This window comes from Olea europaea, unplaced genomic scaffold (genome assembly GCF_002742605.1).
Source record: "Olea europaea var. sylvestris unplaced genomic scaffold, O_europaea_v1 scaffold3343, whole genome shotgun sequence".
Lineage (NCBI taxonomy): Eukaryota > Viridiplantae > Streptophyta > Magnoliopsida > Lamiales > Oleaceae > Olea > Olea europaea.
In genome coordinates, this window is record NW_019252401.1 from 20,681 (window position 1) to 38,353 (window position 17,673).

The window sequence follows — 17,673 nt, forward strand, 5'->3', positions numbered from 1 at the left end:
TTAGTGAGTATGCCTCCCATCCAACTGGTAAGATTTTGGATTTATGGGTGTATGGAAAGGAGTGGCTTTCTACCAGCACCAAAAAAAATGATGCAAAAAATATCCACACACACACACACAAGCTTAAGCTCCGAAGATTCAACGACCGCTGCTAAAACCTAGTCCTCCGTTGAACATTCACTGAGGATTATGCTCAAATCCACAAGCACAATCTCAAGCACTAGGCAAAAGTTCAGATTACAAGTCAAGTTTATACACAGAGAACGAAACCAGAAATATTTCGACCAAATGTACAAAACTTGAAGCCTCTCTCACTTGATTGAAGTGGCGGAAGATCAAGATTTTTGAGTTTTATTCAAAAGGAATAGAAACAAAGGAAGTTTGCTTAGTTCCCTTTCGAATTTGTTTTGATTTTTGATTTTATGGCGTAATTTTCAAAACAAATTGAGACAATTGTATCCCGTTAATTATAGTGAATTATTTATTAGTTGCATTGGGGCCCTTGGATGTTTCTACATGTTCTATATTTGAGTTATTTTTTCTCTTACCATATTCTAATATTAAAAAAAAAAAACATGTTACGTACTTCACGGACTAGTCGTGAACTATTGGAATAAGCATGAATGAACGATACAATTAGTTAATTTTGGTTACTACTAAAAGAAACTATTGCTTCAAAGTCGTAACTATGAACTTTAAATACTAAAGTGACGATATTTTGTTTACATGATGAATCACAAATTGTTTGAAAAAACCATAGAAAAAGAAACGTAAAATTGAAAATAATCTCAGCAACAAAACCATTTGTACGACGAAATCTCGTGTATTAAAATACAGAAATCGTTACAAATTATATTTTGATAAATACAAGTGATATTGACCTTCTTATAATTGCAAAATTACAAAATTCTATGATTAATGATCTGAATATTTGAAAACGAGAGGTCACGTGGCTTGAATCCTGATCTTCAAGAATTTGTTGAAAATTTGATTTGTCGAGACTTGACTTGTTCGAACTTGAACTTCGGGTCTTAGTCTTGGACTTAAATTTGATTTGATTTGATTTGAAGCGGACTTTGATCTCCTTGGACTTGGCGTGAACCTGTTTGATTCAAAAAAGATTTTAATCTTCTTGGGGTTCACCGGATTTGGATTTGAGAGGAATTCTTCCCTTCTTCAGGTCTTGAAATTTCTTCAGCACTTCGTGGTGTTCTCTGCTTTTTTTCTCTTGCTTGCTTTTCTGTCTCCCATCTTATAGACCATTGGTCTTATTTATAGGGGAAGATTCAGGCTAATTTTGGTAATTACTCAATTATATTTAATTAAAAGAGATAATTGAGTAATTATAGTTTCATTTATTTGTTTGTTTATTTTATTTGTTTGTTTGTTTATTTAAAATATGGTATGAGCTTTTGGTTTTTATGAACTTTAGTAGACTTAAGATTTAATTGGACTAATGATTTAAATCGACCCAATTCATTTTATTTTACTTATTATTATTTTATTTTTTTTATGTCTACAGCATCACTCATTGCAGTTTGCAAACCTCAGCCTGCAATTACGAGTAGTCTATGTTAACTTTCCATTAATAGTACAGAATGAAGCACATAGAAATGCAAATATTTTTTTTTCAATCCGAAAGAGCTCGCTCTCTCTCTCTCCCTCCCTCCCTCCCTCTAGAATTTGTTTGAATATTAATCCAGGCAGTTTAAGGGAGTAGCATCAGATTGGATGTATAGTTATAAATGAGTCTTGATAGGATACCACTTGGAAGAAGAAATTCAAATATTGAATAAGTGACTTCTTGATTGAAAAAGGACGATTATAGAAATTAAAAGAACAATTCTAAGCATTCGAGAGGTTTAGATCTCTCCCCCTAACTCATCAAATAATTCTTTGCATGAACCTCCCCAATCCCTCCCCCATTACATTTATAGGCAACTTATCATATCATTATTCCCCAAAATACCCTGCCCTTGACTGAATCTATTCTAACTGAATAAGCTTCTCAATTCTTCTAGGTGTTCCACGTTGATAGGAGTCTATCATTACTCGCCCCTTGAAATTCACCTTGTTCTCAAGGTGGAAGCCACTTCAAAATCCGAAACCAATTTTGGAGTAAGCTTGTTATAGCTATTAACCCGTGTAGTCAATCCACCCCATACAATTAAAATGTTATCCATAAAAATTTCATAACCAATTGAACCCATAGAAGGAACTCCTAAGGGTTTAGTCAGGTTTGAAATGTATGCATTAATCTCATTCTTAGCTGGGTTGTAATTTACTTGGACCTGATTTGTGAATTCATTTCTCTTTTTCCCCCATTGGCCCAACTCCAAACTAAGGCCCAATCTCCTAAGTTTCAACATCCTACCCTCAGCCTCTATTATGGAATTCAATCCATTAAGAAAATTACCTTCCTTACATTGATACCATACCACAACTTCTCCATCCAAATAGATTGCAGCTGTCTCCCTCTCCTTCCAATCCAAGAACGCATTAGTTTTGGGATCCTCTCGTTTGAAACTCGGCACTTCCAGCTTACGAATTTGATTAGCAAATTTCCACAGTTCTTCATAGTGCTTTCTGTTCTCGGTATCAATTCCAATGTCATCATATTTTGTTGGAATTTCAAAGGTAAGGGTGAGTTCAGGTGTAGCCAAGGCCAACTCATTGAGCCATTTGAAAACCAAGCGATTCTGTTACAGTACTTGTGCAATAAAGCTGGAAGCCTCAATCGCAATTTCTTCTAATTCTTCTCCAAAACATCCTAATTCCAGTAACACCCCCTGTCCTCTTTTTGTGAATGTCTTTACCATAGATTTCACAGATATTTACGTTTCATTGAACCTTTTAATTGGAGGACCTTTTTCCATTGGTATGGGTGGACATATGGTGACTTCAGTAGTGTTTGGGATAACCATGGGTGTTGGGCTGGGAATGTAAGTTGTATGATAAGGGAAAGCATGAGAGTGGAAATTTAAATTTGGGCTTGAATGATTGGGAATAATGGGGCCATAAACATTACTTTTATATCTATATGGGCCTGAAATAGCTTGGGCTTTTTTTAAAGATTCACTAGTGTTATTAACCCATTGGGCTAGCTCCATATTTTCGTCCAGATCTGGAGGTTTTAGCCTCTTCCATTCCTTGACGGCTTCAAAAAACACTGACAAAGAGGTTGCCAAAACGTTGAAATTCAACATGCGATTTGTAGTTATTCCTTCCTACGATAGCGTCGAGATTTTTCCTAGATTAGTCCCTACCTGTGATGGCAGAAGGCGATCCAATAATGAGCTCTCCCAATCCTTCGACTCTAGAATCTCCAGTTGGTGGCCTCGATTTTCCAATCGTGCGGCCCCTTCCTTGTGTAGATGTGCCTCTGCGTTCCTCCCAATCTCTAAGCCTTTGAATGGGGTGTCAGATTGCAAAGTTGGCTCTAGTGAAGTAGATGAAACTCCTTTCTCCTTCCTTTGAAGCTCCTGCCGGTCCTCGTCTTTCGCTGTATCTGAGATTGCTAGCAATGGAGGTGTTATTTCTTCCAAGACCAGAATTTTCAGCTTACGATCACGTGCCCCTGCCTTACTTAGTTCTTCTTTGTCATCATAGCTGCCATTAATTACTCTAGTTTCTTTCGATTCAGGTAGTACAGTTGCAAGATCTTTTTCCGCATCTGCTTGTCCCATTTCTTTCATCATCAAGTCGAGTCTCTCCATCATTATTGCCAAACTTCTCTGGAACTCAAATTTCATGGCTCCTATTCCATCTCTTATTTCTGAATTCATTTTCTCAAGCTTCACTTCTAGATTAGTAACCCGATCTTCTAATTCATTTTCTTCATCAGAAGTAATGTCCACAGAATAGTGCTCTGATACCATTTGATAGGATACCACTTAAAAGAACAAATTCAAATATTGAATAAGTGACTTTTTGATTGAAAAAGGACAATTACAGAAATTAGAAGAACAATTCTAAGCATTCAAGAGGCTTAGATCTCTCCCCCTAACTCATCAACTAATTGTCTGCATGAACCTCCCTAATCCTTCCCCTATTACATTTATAGGCAACTTATCACACCATTATTCCCCAAAATACCCTGCTCCTAATTGAATCTATTCTAAATGAATAAATTTCTCAATTATTCTAGATGCTTCCACGTTGATAGGAGTCTATCAAATCTCCAGTGAATTTGCATAAGTACTCATCATTGATCTCACACGCACACATAATCACTCTGCAAGATGTCTATTCAACACAACACAACACAACATCATCGTCTTTGCATCTTACGGCCTTTGGAGTTGAACTTCAATATGCTTTACTATAGGAATCTCAAATAGCTTGAACAACTTCCATCATATCTGATAGTCATAAAAAACTTTGTGCTTAAAAATTGTGTTTGAACTTGGCTTGGGTTACTGTTGAGTTTAGGCATAGTCCAGTTCGATTACATCCCTTAATTCTGATTTGATCAATACTCACGTGAAGCTACTAGAATAATTGTACAAGAATCAAACCTGAAGCAAGTCTCAAATATTTTAACGTGAATAAAGGCACATAACTGATTCCTATTTGTGAAACCAACCATCTTTGAAGTCCCTATTGTAGAATAATTTATTACTTTAAATCATTGGATCTTTCATGTTAAATCATCAAGAAATTGAAGAACTATAGCGGAAGCGTACCTGAATCAGACATGGTTATTTGCAATAATTAAACCTTGCAGTATAGTCTTCAAAATCTTCACGCAGCATGTAATTCTCTCTGAAGATGGGAGACAAAATAGAATGAGCAAAAAGATACGTGTGATTTGGGAATCATAACCGTATTTATATAGCAATGCCCTTTGACCTAATTCGACCCATCATAGAATTAGGACTTGAGCCCGGTCTCTACACATATAGAACCCACACTTTAATTGGATACATTAAAACTCATAATCGAAACCTTATTAGATCACTTTAATTGGGCTCAACCGAATTCGATAGCCTTTAATTTAACACGCAATTATTCACACATATAAGCCCATCGATGGGTTAAAAAATCCTTACAAACTCCCACTTGGGCTATATGTGTCACCTTATAATTGTGCATTAAACATAACCTTATGAGTGCTCAAAATTTTGCTATCATTACTAAATTATCCCCAGACAATCTCGTCCATCAATCATATCAACATAGGATCAAAGCGGCTTTTGCTACTTTCATGTAGCTAAACCCATCAATGGTCAGTATATCGATATAACCGAATGACATGAATCAAGCGTGGATGTGTAGCATGGAAATTACGTGTGATGTGATCTGTAACATGCCTATTTCCAGTTGGTCCACCTTAATACCTTAGTGAGATCATTTTAAACAAATTCAAAGATAATAAAATAAATAACTTTATAATCGAAAATAACTTTAATTTTAAACTGTATCTAAAATAACAGTACATGTGTCTAGTATGAAAAACAAAAGTACAAAATCCCACTGAAACTAGACATCTTCAAGAGACATTACACCCATATGAGCAGTGTGCTCATGAAAGACTTTGGGTATTAATCCCTTAGTAAGCGGATCCGCAACCATGGAGTTTGTCCCAATATGCTCTATTGGCACCTATCCACTCTGAACTCTTTTTTTAATAGCCAGGAACTTGATCTCTATATATTTTGACTTTGTTGAGCTCCTATTGTTATTGGAATATAGCACTACTGATTCATTATCACAAAATATCTTGAGCGTTCTTTCTATATTGTCCACAATGCGCAACCCAATGACAAAATTACACAGTCATATTCCATGATTTGATGCTTCATAGCACGCTATAAATCCCCTGCCATGGTGGAAGTAGCCATAAGTGTCTGCTTAGCACTCTTCCAGGAAATAGCACCTCCAGCAAGCAGGTAAATATAGCCTGAAGTGGATCTCTTACTATCTTGGCATCTAGCGAAATTGGAATCAGAATAACTGACGATCTCCAACTGATCCGATCTCTTGTCTGTGAGAATATAGTCTCTTGTTCTTTGTAAATACCGCATGACCCGTTTGGTTACTTTCCAATGATCCATTCTTGGGTTACTTAAATATCTCCCTAGCATCCCAACAATGTACGCTATATCCAGACGCGTACAAACCTGAGCATACATTAGACTCCCTATAGCTGAGGAATAAGGAATCTTCTGCATTTCTTTAATTTTCAAGTCATTTTTAGGGCACTGACTTAAACTGAACTTGTCTCCTTTAGCCACTGGGGTGTCACCTGATTTACAATCTTACATGCCATATCTTTTAAGTACTTTTTCAATATAACTCTTTTATGATAATCTAAGAATACCCCGAGAACGATCTCGGTATATCTGAATTCCTAATACAAAAGAGACGTCACCAAGATCTTTCATCTCAAAATTCTGTACTAGAAATCTCTTGGCTTCATGCAATAAGCCTATATCATTGCTGGCAAACAATATGTCATGGACATATAAAACCAGAAAAATATACTTGCTCCCACTGAACTTGTGGTATATACAATCATCGATCAAATTCATCTCAAAACCAAATGAGATGATCACTTGATGAAACTTGTAATACCATTGACGAGACGATTGTTTGAGTCCATAGATGGATTTCTTTAGTTTACAAACCATTTGCTTTGCATCATTCGGTACAAAGTTTTCTGGTTGTACCATATAAATTGTTTCATCAATGTCACCATTGAGAAACGCTGTTTTAACATCCATCTGATGTAACTCAAGATGAAAATGTGCTACCAATGCCATTATAGTCTTGAAAGAGTCTTTCGGAGAAACAGGTGGAAGTCTCTTTATAATCGATGCCTTCTTTCTATATAAAGCCCTTTGCGACACGACGAGCCTTATACCTCTCTACATCACCCTTCGAATCCCTCTTGGTCTTAAATATCCATTTGCAACCAATAGGTTTTGCACGTTCAGGCAATGGAACGAGGTCTCATACGTCATTGTCCTTCATGAACTTTATCTCTTTATTCATGAGATCGAGCCACTTTTGAGAGTTAGAACTTTTCATGGCTTGACGAAAGTTGATCGGATCATCCTCCACCATTCCAATATCAACTTCATGTTCTTGGAGAAATACGATGCAATCGTTTGAAACTGCACTTTTCCTCTCTCTAGTAGATCTTCTTAATGACTTTAGTTCTTGAGGCTATATAGTTTGTTCTTATGCAACAATTTGTTGATCTTGAGAGGGAGGTATCAAATTGTCTTGATTCGGAGTTGCTTCTTGAACAATGTCAGGGATAGAAACCTGGTCATTGTCAATGGCAATTGGAGGAATTTCAATAGATTCCTCCTCAAAGACAAAGCCTGCAACATTTTCTTCCCCCGCAAACTCAACATCTTTAAAGAACCAAGTATTTCCTGTCTCGAAAATTGTCGTAGTTGTGGGATCATAAAATTTGTAACCCTTGGACCTTTCAGAATATCCAATAAAGTAGCAACTGATGGTCCTTGCGTCCAATTTCTTTTCATTTGGCTTATAAGGCCTTCCCTCAACTGGACACCCCCAAATATGTATATGGTTCAAATTGGGCTTCTTGCCCGTCCAAAGCTCAGATGGGGTTTTATCAGTGGCCTTAGTTGGAGCTCTATTGAGTATATAAGCTGCGGTCTTTAATGCTTAACCCCAGAGAGATTCTGGTAAGGTAGAATAACTAATCATACTCCTCACCAAGTCCTTAAGCATTCTGTTTCGTCTCTCGGCAACACCATTCATAGTGGGCGAACCCGGCATAGTGTACTGTGGGACGATACCGCATTTCTCTAAGAATTTAGCAAATGGTCCTGGACGCTGTTCACCTGAACCATCATATTTTTCATAGTATTCACCACCACGGTCAAATCTGACGCTTTTAATCTTTTTATCGAGTTGTTTCTCAACATCGACTCTATAGTTTTTGAACACATGTAGTGACTGTGATTTTTCATAAATGAGATATATGTAGCCATATCTAAAAAAGTTATCTATGAACGTTATAAAATATTGTTGACCATTCCAAGAACCCGTAGGGAATGGTCTCCAAATATCCATATGTATAAGTTCTAAGACGTTCGAAATCATATTGGCTTAAAATCTCCTTTTATTGGTTTGTTTCCCTTTATACAGTTGACACACAAATCATAATCTGTGAAGTCAAAAAGGTCAAGAATCTCATCAAACACAAGTCTCTCAATTCTCCTTCTGGAGATGTGACCTAATCTCTTGTGCCACAATGAGGCAGAATTCTCGTCGATTAATTTTCGTTTTACACCTCGAGTACTTACATGCAAGGATTCATTAAAAGAAGCAATTGTATCAATTGAATAAAGATTATCGTAACCTGATAAAAAATCGGAACAAACCAATTTTGAATCATGAAACAAACTAAAATTTTCATTTCCAAATGAACAAGAATAACCAAATTTGTCCAAAACAAAATAGAAATCAAATTCCATCTAAAATGATACAATAAATGTCTCAACAAGATCCAAATAAAATTCAGTCTTTAACAATAATCTAAATTTTCCTATTGCCTCTACTTCCACCTTCTTACCGTCGACAGCATAGATGTATCTTTCACCATCACTTGGTTTTCAGCAACTTAGACAACCATGCATATAGACATATTGATGTGAGTTGTTACACCAGAATCTATCTGCCATGTATGTCTAGGTATCGAAGTTAGATTAACCTCAGAACAAACCAAATGAAGAAGAATACCTTTCTTTACACGCCATGCGTAGTAATTGGTGTAATTCTTCTTCTTATGACCTGTAGCTCCACAGAAGAAACAACTACCTTCAGTTGGTTCCTTATGCTGTTTCTTTTGTGGTGCTGTACTCGCAGCTTCCTTATTAATCTTCATTTTCTTCTTCCTTTTGTCCTTAGAGGTGGTGGCCAAATGAGCACTTTCTGTCTTCTCATGCTTCAATCTTTCCTCTTCCTGAACATAATGTGAAATGAGCTCATTAAGTGACCATGAATCCTTTTGACAGTTGTAGCTCATCTTGAATTGACTGAAATGTGCTGGAAAGGATATCAGAACCAAGTGCACTAACAAGTCTGCAGATAAATCCAACTTAAGTGCCTTTAGTTTTGAAGCAATGTGAGACATTTCCATAATGTACTCCCAAATGTTTCCTTTCCATTTATGCCTCATTGAGATAAGGTTTGCCAAAAGTGTACTTGTTTCAGCCTTTTCATTCTTGGCAAACCTCTTCTCAAGATCCTCAAGGAAACCCTTAGCCGTAGTCACCTTATCGGACATAGTACTCCTGAATGCTTCTGGAATAGCATGCTTCATGACCATTAAACTTATGCGGTTCGATCGTTCCAATTTTTTCATCTCCCTCTTGTCATCAGAGGTACTCTTATCAGTAAGTGCAGTAGGTTGATCGACCCGTAAAGTAAGGTCTAGGTCCATGATTCCGAGAACAATCATCACGTTCTCTTGCCATGCCCTGAAATTTGTGTCATTTAGCATTGAAATTGAATTGATGCTAACAGAGATATTAGCAGCAGAACCTAAAACTGAATTAGAAGACGATTATTATGAATAGCTCACATGAATATCTTTAATATGCAAATAATAATATTCTCAAATAATGATAAGACCCATCACAAGATACCTAGCACAACATCAATATCTAGTCTTAAAACAGAAATATTGACTTGTAAGCGATACTCCTGGCGTAGTGATTAAACATTGACAATAAAACAACGTGTCAATCAATAAACCTTTCTTTGGACCAATTTATTGATTACACATTAAATCAAATAACCATCACATGTTTATCACCACAGGTGCATGTGTATTTGGCTAAATATTGACTTTCCTTTGGGCCGACCAATATTCTCATGAATAACACATGCACAAACACCTTTTAATATTCTAAGTTAATTAATTTTCACAAAAAATATTGCTTTGGCAACATGTTGCTTTAATTAACTAACTTTCGAACATTATATCTCTTAAAAGAGTCCATAGTACCAAAATTTGATAAAGAGAATCGCCAATTTAGCATATTTGACTTAGTTTTAAACTTTAGGGGCCTTGAGATTAATAATTCAAAACTTTAAGGGGGTAAAATTAATTAATTCCAAACTTTAGGGGTTAAAATTAATAAACTTGAAACTTTAGGGACCATAATTAATTCAAAACCTTAGAGGATCAATTAGAACAAATTTAAAACTTTAGGGGCCAAAAATTGACCAATCCAAAACTTTAGGGAACAAATTTTGAAAATTTGAAACTTTTGGGGTCAATTTGAATTAATTATAAATTTTAGGGGCCAATTTGAATTAATAATTAAAGTTTGAGGGCTTTAATTATAAATTCAAAACTCTAATAGCCAGAATTAATTAACTTTTAAACTTTAGGGACTGAATTATTAAATCCAAAACTTAAATGCCCAAACTTGAATATACCTTAAATGTGAGGGACCAAAACCTTAATTTTATAACCCTAACCCTAATTGCAAATAGGAGCCTCAAGTTATCCAATTTACACAAGAGGCCCCCGTCCCCAAAATACAAAGAAACTAAAAACCTTTAAAAAAAAATCTTTCTCTCGATGCGCGCCGCAAGTAGCAGAGTCGGCGCCCCTCCCCAAAAGCAGACCCGGTGCTACAGCAACTCTGGGAGCTGCTGTTTGTAGCAGAAGCAAGCGCTGCTACTATGTCACAGCAGCGGCACAGCAGTGACTGTCGCCGATGCGACCCAAAAATTGAATCTTTTTTTTTTTTTTAAATTTCATAAATCTGAATCCAAAACCAAAATCCATATAAAAATAATAATAATAATAAATAATAAATAATATGTAATTCCTCAACTAATTCATAATCTTAAAATTATTCAACCTTTTAATCCGAATAATGAAAGATAATAACTACAAATATACCGTAAAAGTTTTCAAATTCAACAAAATAAAGATCTAAAATTGGCAAATTTGAAAACTCAATAAAATATTACAAGAACCAAATTAAAACCTTTAAATCTCAATGATTCAATACGAAAAGGCTCTAATACCACTTGTAGAATAATTTATTACTTTAAATCACCGAATCTTTCATGTTAAATTATCAAGAAATTGAAGAAATATAGCCAAAGTGTACCTGAATCAGACATGATTATTTGCAATAATTGAACCTTGCGGTATTGTCTTCCAAATCTACACGCAGTCCGTAATTCTCTAAAACGATGAGAGACAGAATAGAATGAGCAAAAGATACGTATGATTTGGGGACCATAATCATATTTATATAGCAATGCACTTTGACCTAATTCGGCCCATCATAGAATTAGGACTTGGGCCCGATCTCTATACATATAGAACCCACACTTTAATTGGATACATTAAAGCTCAATATCAGTCTTATTAGATCACTTTAATTGGGTTCAACCGAATTTAAAAGTTTTTAATTTAACACACAATTATTCACACATATAAACCCATCGATAGATTAAAAAATCCTTACACCTATTAGCAAACAAAGAGCTGAGCTGAGCTCCATTTGGTTGTTCAAAATCCCTCTCCACAGCTTGGGAAATAGTACCATCATAGAAATGAACAGGTGTATAAAGTCATAGAATTACTAGCAAACAGATCATTACATCTGCATTCTCCTCTCCTCTAATTGCAAGCTTCTAATAATATAACTTTATTTTGTGAACATCTTAACCCAAAAAAACAGAGCTATGGTCGAATGTCAGGACATGAAATGTGAAATCATCCTATATCCATTATTCTACATGTATGTATGTATGTATGTATGTAATGGAAAAGGAAAAGGAAAACCTTGCCTGGTATGTATTCCGAATTCAAATTTGTAACCAAAATTAATCCAAACGTTTGCAGGTTATATTCACAGAAATACTTTATTTTGAGGGCGTGTAAAAATTGTGTAATATGGCAGCTAATGGCAGGCTACTGTTGATTCTGAATCTGCTGTCTCAGTTCACCTTAAACTTAAATGGGCCTATCAGCTCACCCCCTAACCTATATGGTAGAATTGAATACTGGATGGATTATTTTCGATCCAATCAAAACATAAATTTGTAACCATGTTTGGCTTCCATTCTCTAAACTCCCTTTTTTTTCTTTTTTTCTTTTTTTTTTTTTAAATCACACACAATCTCTCAATAAAATAATTTTGCACCTAACTTTTTTATACTTTTCAACCACAAATTCCTTAAAAAATTCACTTTTCACAAAATCTATTTTTAAAATACTTCTGTCATTATCTTATATGTTCCATTCCACTAATTAAATTTTGATGCATAGTGTTTCTTGGCTTGCAAATTGTGTCCCACTAAAATTTTCTTGTAAAATGAATGTTGTATCAACATTCAATTCAAAGATTAACTATTTTCCGAAACCTTAATATTTATAATGGTAAGTTAAAGTTTCTTACTTTTCATTAAAAGAAAGTATTAGAGTTCATTGTAACTTACTATTTGTTTATGAATATAAACTTGAGAGTTTCTCAATTATCCCAATTATTTATTACGTAAAGAATCAATAAATATTTAATAATCAATAGAATGTGTTAATCCTCACAAATTAGTGGCAGGCTCAAAGTACACACATCATGGCTTGCACGTATCGGATTAAAATATATGATAAAGAAAAGAAAAGAAAAGGTCAAATTAATGATATTCAGAACATCAATCGCATGACTCTGCATAAAAAGTAAAATCCACAATAGAATAGTTAGTGAGGAATGAATTTACTCATTCAAACATCCCTTCAATCAAGTAAAGTGCAACACTAATCTCCATTTGTAAGTAGAAAAAACGACCAACAAAACCACAACATTTTTCTTCGAGCAATAAAAGAATGTTTCGTTTGAATTAATACATGCAACCCAAGAACTTAACATAATAATACAAGAAACCAGCCACAGATCCAATTGTCAAATCGACACCTCTTACAATTTTCACACTTCAATCCCATTTACAAATGCATAAGAGTCAGAAATATCCTGGGATGGTGTGAAAGTTAGACTTAAAACTTCGGACGGGACATTAACAGAGAACTCCTTCATCAAAAAATCATAGTTCAGCGCTTCAGTAGTTTGTGCAGCACTGAAGTTTTTCAAAAGGGTATATGGACCAGAAGTAACTTTGAAGATGCCATTGGAAGCATCTAGCCCATTATAAGATGTGGGATAAAAGTATAAACGGACAAATTTACGGCCTGTTGCAACAGGGAAAGTATAGGTATACTCGGATCGGAAAATCCGAGCAGTCATATAAGGTACATTGGGTACAGAGGGTTTCTGGGTAGCAGCAGAGGCGGTCGAAGAGTTTCCGCGAGAAGATGCAAACTTCGATCCAATATCTGATGTCCATTTACGATTATCATTATCACTAGAATCAGGGGGACCTCCACAGTTCAATGAAATCCTATCTGTTGGTACATAATCAGTTGCTGATATATAATCAACCAAAACGGCCAATAACAAAAAACTGATAATTGATGAAAGCCAAGAATTATTGCTGTTCCTCATAGATGATTGCTAAATGCCGGAAAAATACGCGAAAATTCTGGAAAATTGAAAACAATTAGTTTTGAACTAAAAAAAAGAACAAAAACTTGAGAAAATATCTACTGTAGAAACTCAATTTGCCAACGATAATAAATTAAACAACTTATTTTCAAACATATTTCTACCCCCAAGAATTTAAATTCACTGCAGTTAAATACCAAGATCTCTCGCATTCAAGAAAGGTGAGAATTTTACTACTCTAGAACAGGAAAGCTTCATAGATCTATTAAAACCCAGCTGAAGAAAGCAATATTCTAAAGAGGAAAAAGAACTCATAATCCATTGCAAGTTAAAGACTTAAAGAAAATCAGGAAAAAAGGATAATCACCTCGACAATAAGCGCTTAAAACTCCAAAGAATTGAAAACTTTAAGTCATTTGTCAGCTGCCCACAACCGCAATGAATAAAAAATCCGGATGCTAAGCTTGAATTAGCACAGAAAATCAAAGAAAAAAGCTCTCAGAGTTCAAACTTAGATCAGAAGGAAGTTACAGAGAGATAAATTTTGAAAAACAAAAAACTGAAAATGTGGTTAAGCTGATTTCCTAGTTTGTTCTTAAATGATGACAGGGTAAGCTTCATAATTTAATTATTATTCTCTTTATATGCAATGCATATATAATTCGCAGGAACGCGTGAAAACAGACAATGGAATGGGAGGCGTGTTTTCTTAAATTTCTTGAAGCTTGGAGCGTATCCTCATTAGAGTTTTTACTCGCAATTGTAATGGAGATTTCATCTGCGGCATTGGAGTTCCAGAAAAATTTCAATTGGGTCACTGAATTTTGAAAGTAGGTTTAGAAAGTGTTTATAAACATTTAAACATTTCAAATAAATTGTAAATAAGTCTTTTTTTGGCTAATGTTTAAAAACGGTTTATAAAAGATCAAATTATTATTTATTCACACATTTTGTGGGATACTCAAATATTACTCACATATCCGCCATTCATTTATATCTATTTATAATTTTATGAATACTTCCCAAACAAGTATAATTTTAAACAAGTATAATTTTGTGGATAGTACTTATGAATTTCTCAAAATGTATGAATAAAAAGTAATTTGAGCGTATAAACTCTTTATAACACATGAGCCAAACATAGGCTTAGTTTCAAATTGGGTTATTGAACTTTAATTAAAGTTGATCACCATGTCATTTATCATTTTCTAAAAGATGAAAATCGCTTAATTGGAAACCAATATCGTAATAGATCTTTTACATATTCGTTAAGTAACATATCAATTTATCATTATGCCCAAGGATGATAAGTAGGCATGGTGGAGTTAGGATGACCAATACCATTCCCACCCTATCAAGAATTTTAGGGGAAGGACAAAGCGGAGCGGGATTAAATAATCACATTCATCGCCTTGTTTATATATTGTCTTAAAATAAGGTTTCAATTGGAAAACATCTCTTCACACTCTGTTTACCATTCAAGGTGGGGATTCCTCACTCCATTTAGGTCAGGACAACACGAGGTAACTTCTCAAAACATCAATCATGCTATTCCTAATTTATAGACAGTCATAACCTTATTTTTACCATTTTTATTTTTAGGGTGTAACATAATAATTACATGGAAAATCAATTATGGTATACTATGAATTGGAGCCATAAGCGGTCTGGCGATTTTTAACTTATTTTCAAACTAAATATTTTAAAATGATTTGACAAAAATTCATACTTAAATCAAACCGTTTAAAACAGCTTCAAAAACTTACCAATTACACATTACTAGTTTATTGATTATAAAATACCATTACGACTTTTTTGGCGATAACATAAATTAAATTATTATGTAGAAGGATAGAGAAATGATCTCTTGAGCATTGTGCTTAGCTTATGCTAAACATTAGTGATATGACTCATTAGTTCCTTGATGGATAAGTTTATGCTGAGTCTTAAGATCTAAATATGATCAAAATCCCAATAGGAACCATGCAAGTGTTTGTTTACTTGTTTAGGCTATATTCATACAAATAAAAACTATATGTTCCCATCTGTCTATCGTCTTGCAGGTCAAAGTCTTATAACTTTATTAAAAAAAATGAAGTCACAATACGACTTAATACTTCCGAACATGATCTTCCCGATTCTCACCATAGAAACTGAAACCTAATGAGTTTTGTGATACTATCTAGAGTTCAATATCTGTGGCATGAAGATAAGAATTTGGTGTATGAGCGAGCAATTTTAATGATTGATTGTTTTTATCAAAACTAATGACCAAAATATCTATATCTATTTTAAAGTTTTAATAGTTAAAACTTTCTTTCGGGTTAAAGTTATAGTTAAGGAGCACGATCATTGTCCATTGGACAAATTTTCATTGGAAATTTAAACCTTTCATTTTAATTTTAATATCGAAATCTAATTCAAATAGTTTCATTCACGGGTCCGCATACACTAAAAACCCGTTTTAGCCCCTTTTTTTTTTTTTTTTTTACTAAAATGCATTTTGGAATAGGATTTTGATAGAGAATGTGTAGTTAAAAAATAAGAAAAAATTTAAAATTTGTGTGTAATATTATTTTATTGAAGAATGAATAGTTGAAAATAAGAGAAGGAAAAATATATTTTGAAAATAATGGAGGACCAAACAAGGTCTAAATTGACAATTTCGATAAGGCATATTTGGTTTGACAGTTTTTGCTTAAAGTTTTATTGTCAGCTGCATAATTTTATTAATTTGAGGGACAATATGTGATGGAATGTAACATAATAGTAAAATTTAAAATTATATTAAAATTTAATGATCCAAAATAAAAGAAATTAAAATTTTGTGGTCCAGTTGAAATTTTGCTTAAACTTGAATGACCACACGGATGAAATTTTCCACAGAGTTGTATCTTTTGAGGGTGGGACCCCGATAGCTGGCATCACGGCGTTAACTGGTGTATCCAGTTTCAATCCAACCCACTAATGTCTTTTCTAATTCTTGCTCATTGCCAGCACAAAGTTTTAGAATAATAGTTTTAAGGAGTTGTACTTTTATTCTCTATTGAAGTCAAATAAATTACATTTTATGGAAAAAAAAAATAAAAAAAATGAGAATCAAATTCATCATGTTTGATGGGAACGCTGATTAGAGTCAATCTTGTTTCTATGGAATAAAAATAAAAGTAATTAGAATTCCGTAAAAAAGTAATTTAGGAGATTTAGCCCCTGTTTGGTACTCATTTTTGGAGCCAAAAATGCATTTTTTCCGTCACATCAGCACACAATTTTTGACTTCTACACTCTAATGGGAGACCCGCGATATGATGTTTAAAATGCATTTTCATCTAAAAAATGTGCACCAAACGGACTCTTAATGTCAAACACGTTGTGACAAATTGAATTGAATTTGACAAGACTCTAAAACAGTATTTAAGTTGTCGCGGGGTATTATAGTTCCATTTAATGTGTTTATAACAAGAATTTAATTAAATAACATCATGGGTTTCTATTTTAAATATTAGATTGGTGAAAGAAGTATGAATTGAAAAGAGGTTTGTTATTTGACTTGACGAAATGATTCTCACTAAGATGAAGATGATGATGAAAAGGAAGATATTGCTCTTTTAAAGTAAATATAGAAATGAATTTTGAAAATAGTGATTCTTTGGAGGATGTATAATATTATTTTATTGAAAACTGCGTGGTTGAAAAAAGAAAAGAGAAAAATACATTAAAATAAAATTAGAAAACAAACAGCGATGGTGTTTCAAACAAAATTGTCGATACGAAACCGTAAAGAGAAGAAAAGAAGCAAAAAAAAATATGTTTTTCTCTATTAATTTTAAGGGATTGTATTTTTACGAGAGCCTCAAGTTAAGAGTCTATCCCATGATTTTTGTAGGTGACAATTGATTTTTAAATTTAGCCCTTGTTCGAGCCTCATTCTTTTGAAAAAAATCATTTTTCAGCAGTATTTTGACATCATTTTAACCACACATTCTTTAATAAAATAATATTACACTCAAATTCAAAAAATTTCGTTATTTTTTAATCATACACATAGCCGGACCTGAGGAGAGATCCAAGAGGCCATCGCCTCAAGCCCACATCTTTAGAGGGCCCAAAAAAATAATTTATTTTTTTTGGTTTTTTTTCCTTAAATTCCACTAATAAC

The 17,673-nt window shown here is 34.1% G+C and overlaps 1 protein-coding gene across 1 annotated transcript; it reads right to left on the reverse strand.

Annotated features, from left to right (window-relative positions):
• Positions 1–12,941: 12,941 nt before the first annotated feature.
• On the reverse strand, positions 12,942–14,263 carry LOC111385922 (receptor-like protein kinase FERONIA). Its single transcript, XM_023010344.1, has 2 exons — positions 13,882–14,263; positions 12,942–13,551 (listed from the first exon to the last, which is right to left on the reverse strand). The coding sequence occupies exon 2, from the start codon at positions 13,512–13,514 to the stop codon at positions 12,942–12,944; it is 573 nt and encodes a 190-aa protein (XP_022866112.1). The 5' UTR covers positions 13,515–13,551; positions 13,882–14,263.
• Positions 14,264–17,673: the final 3,410 nt, after the last annotated feature.

What these genes read in the sequence shown, in the direction of transcription:
- LOC111385922 (XM_023010344.1), bottom strand. Translation starts at nt 13,514, where the DNA reads ATGAGGAACAGCAATAATTCTTGGCTTTCATCAATTATCAGTTTTTTG.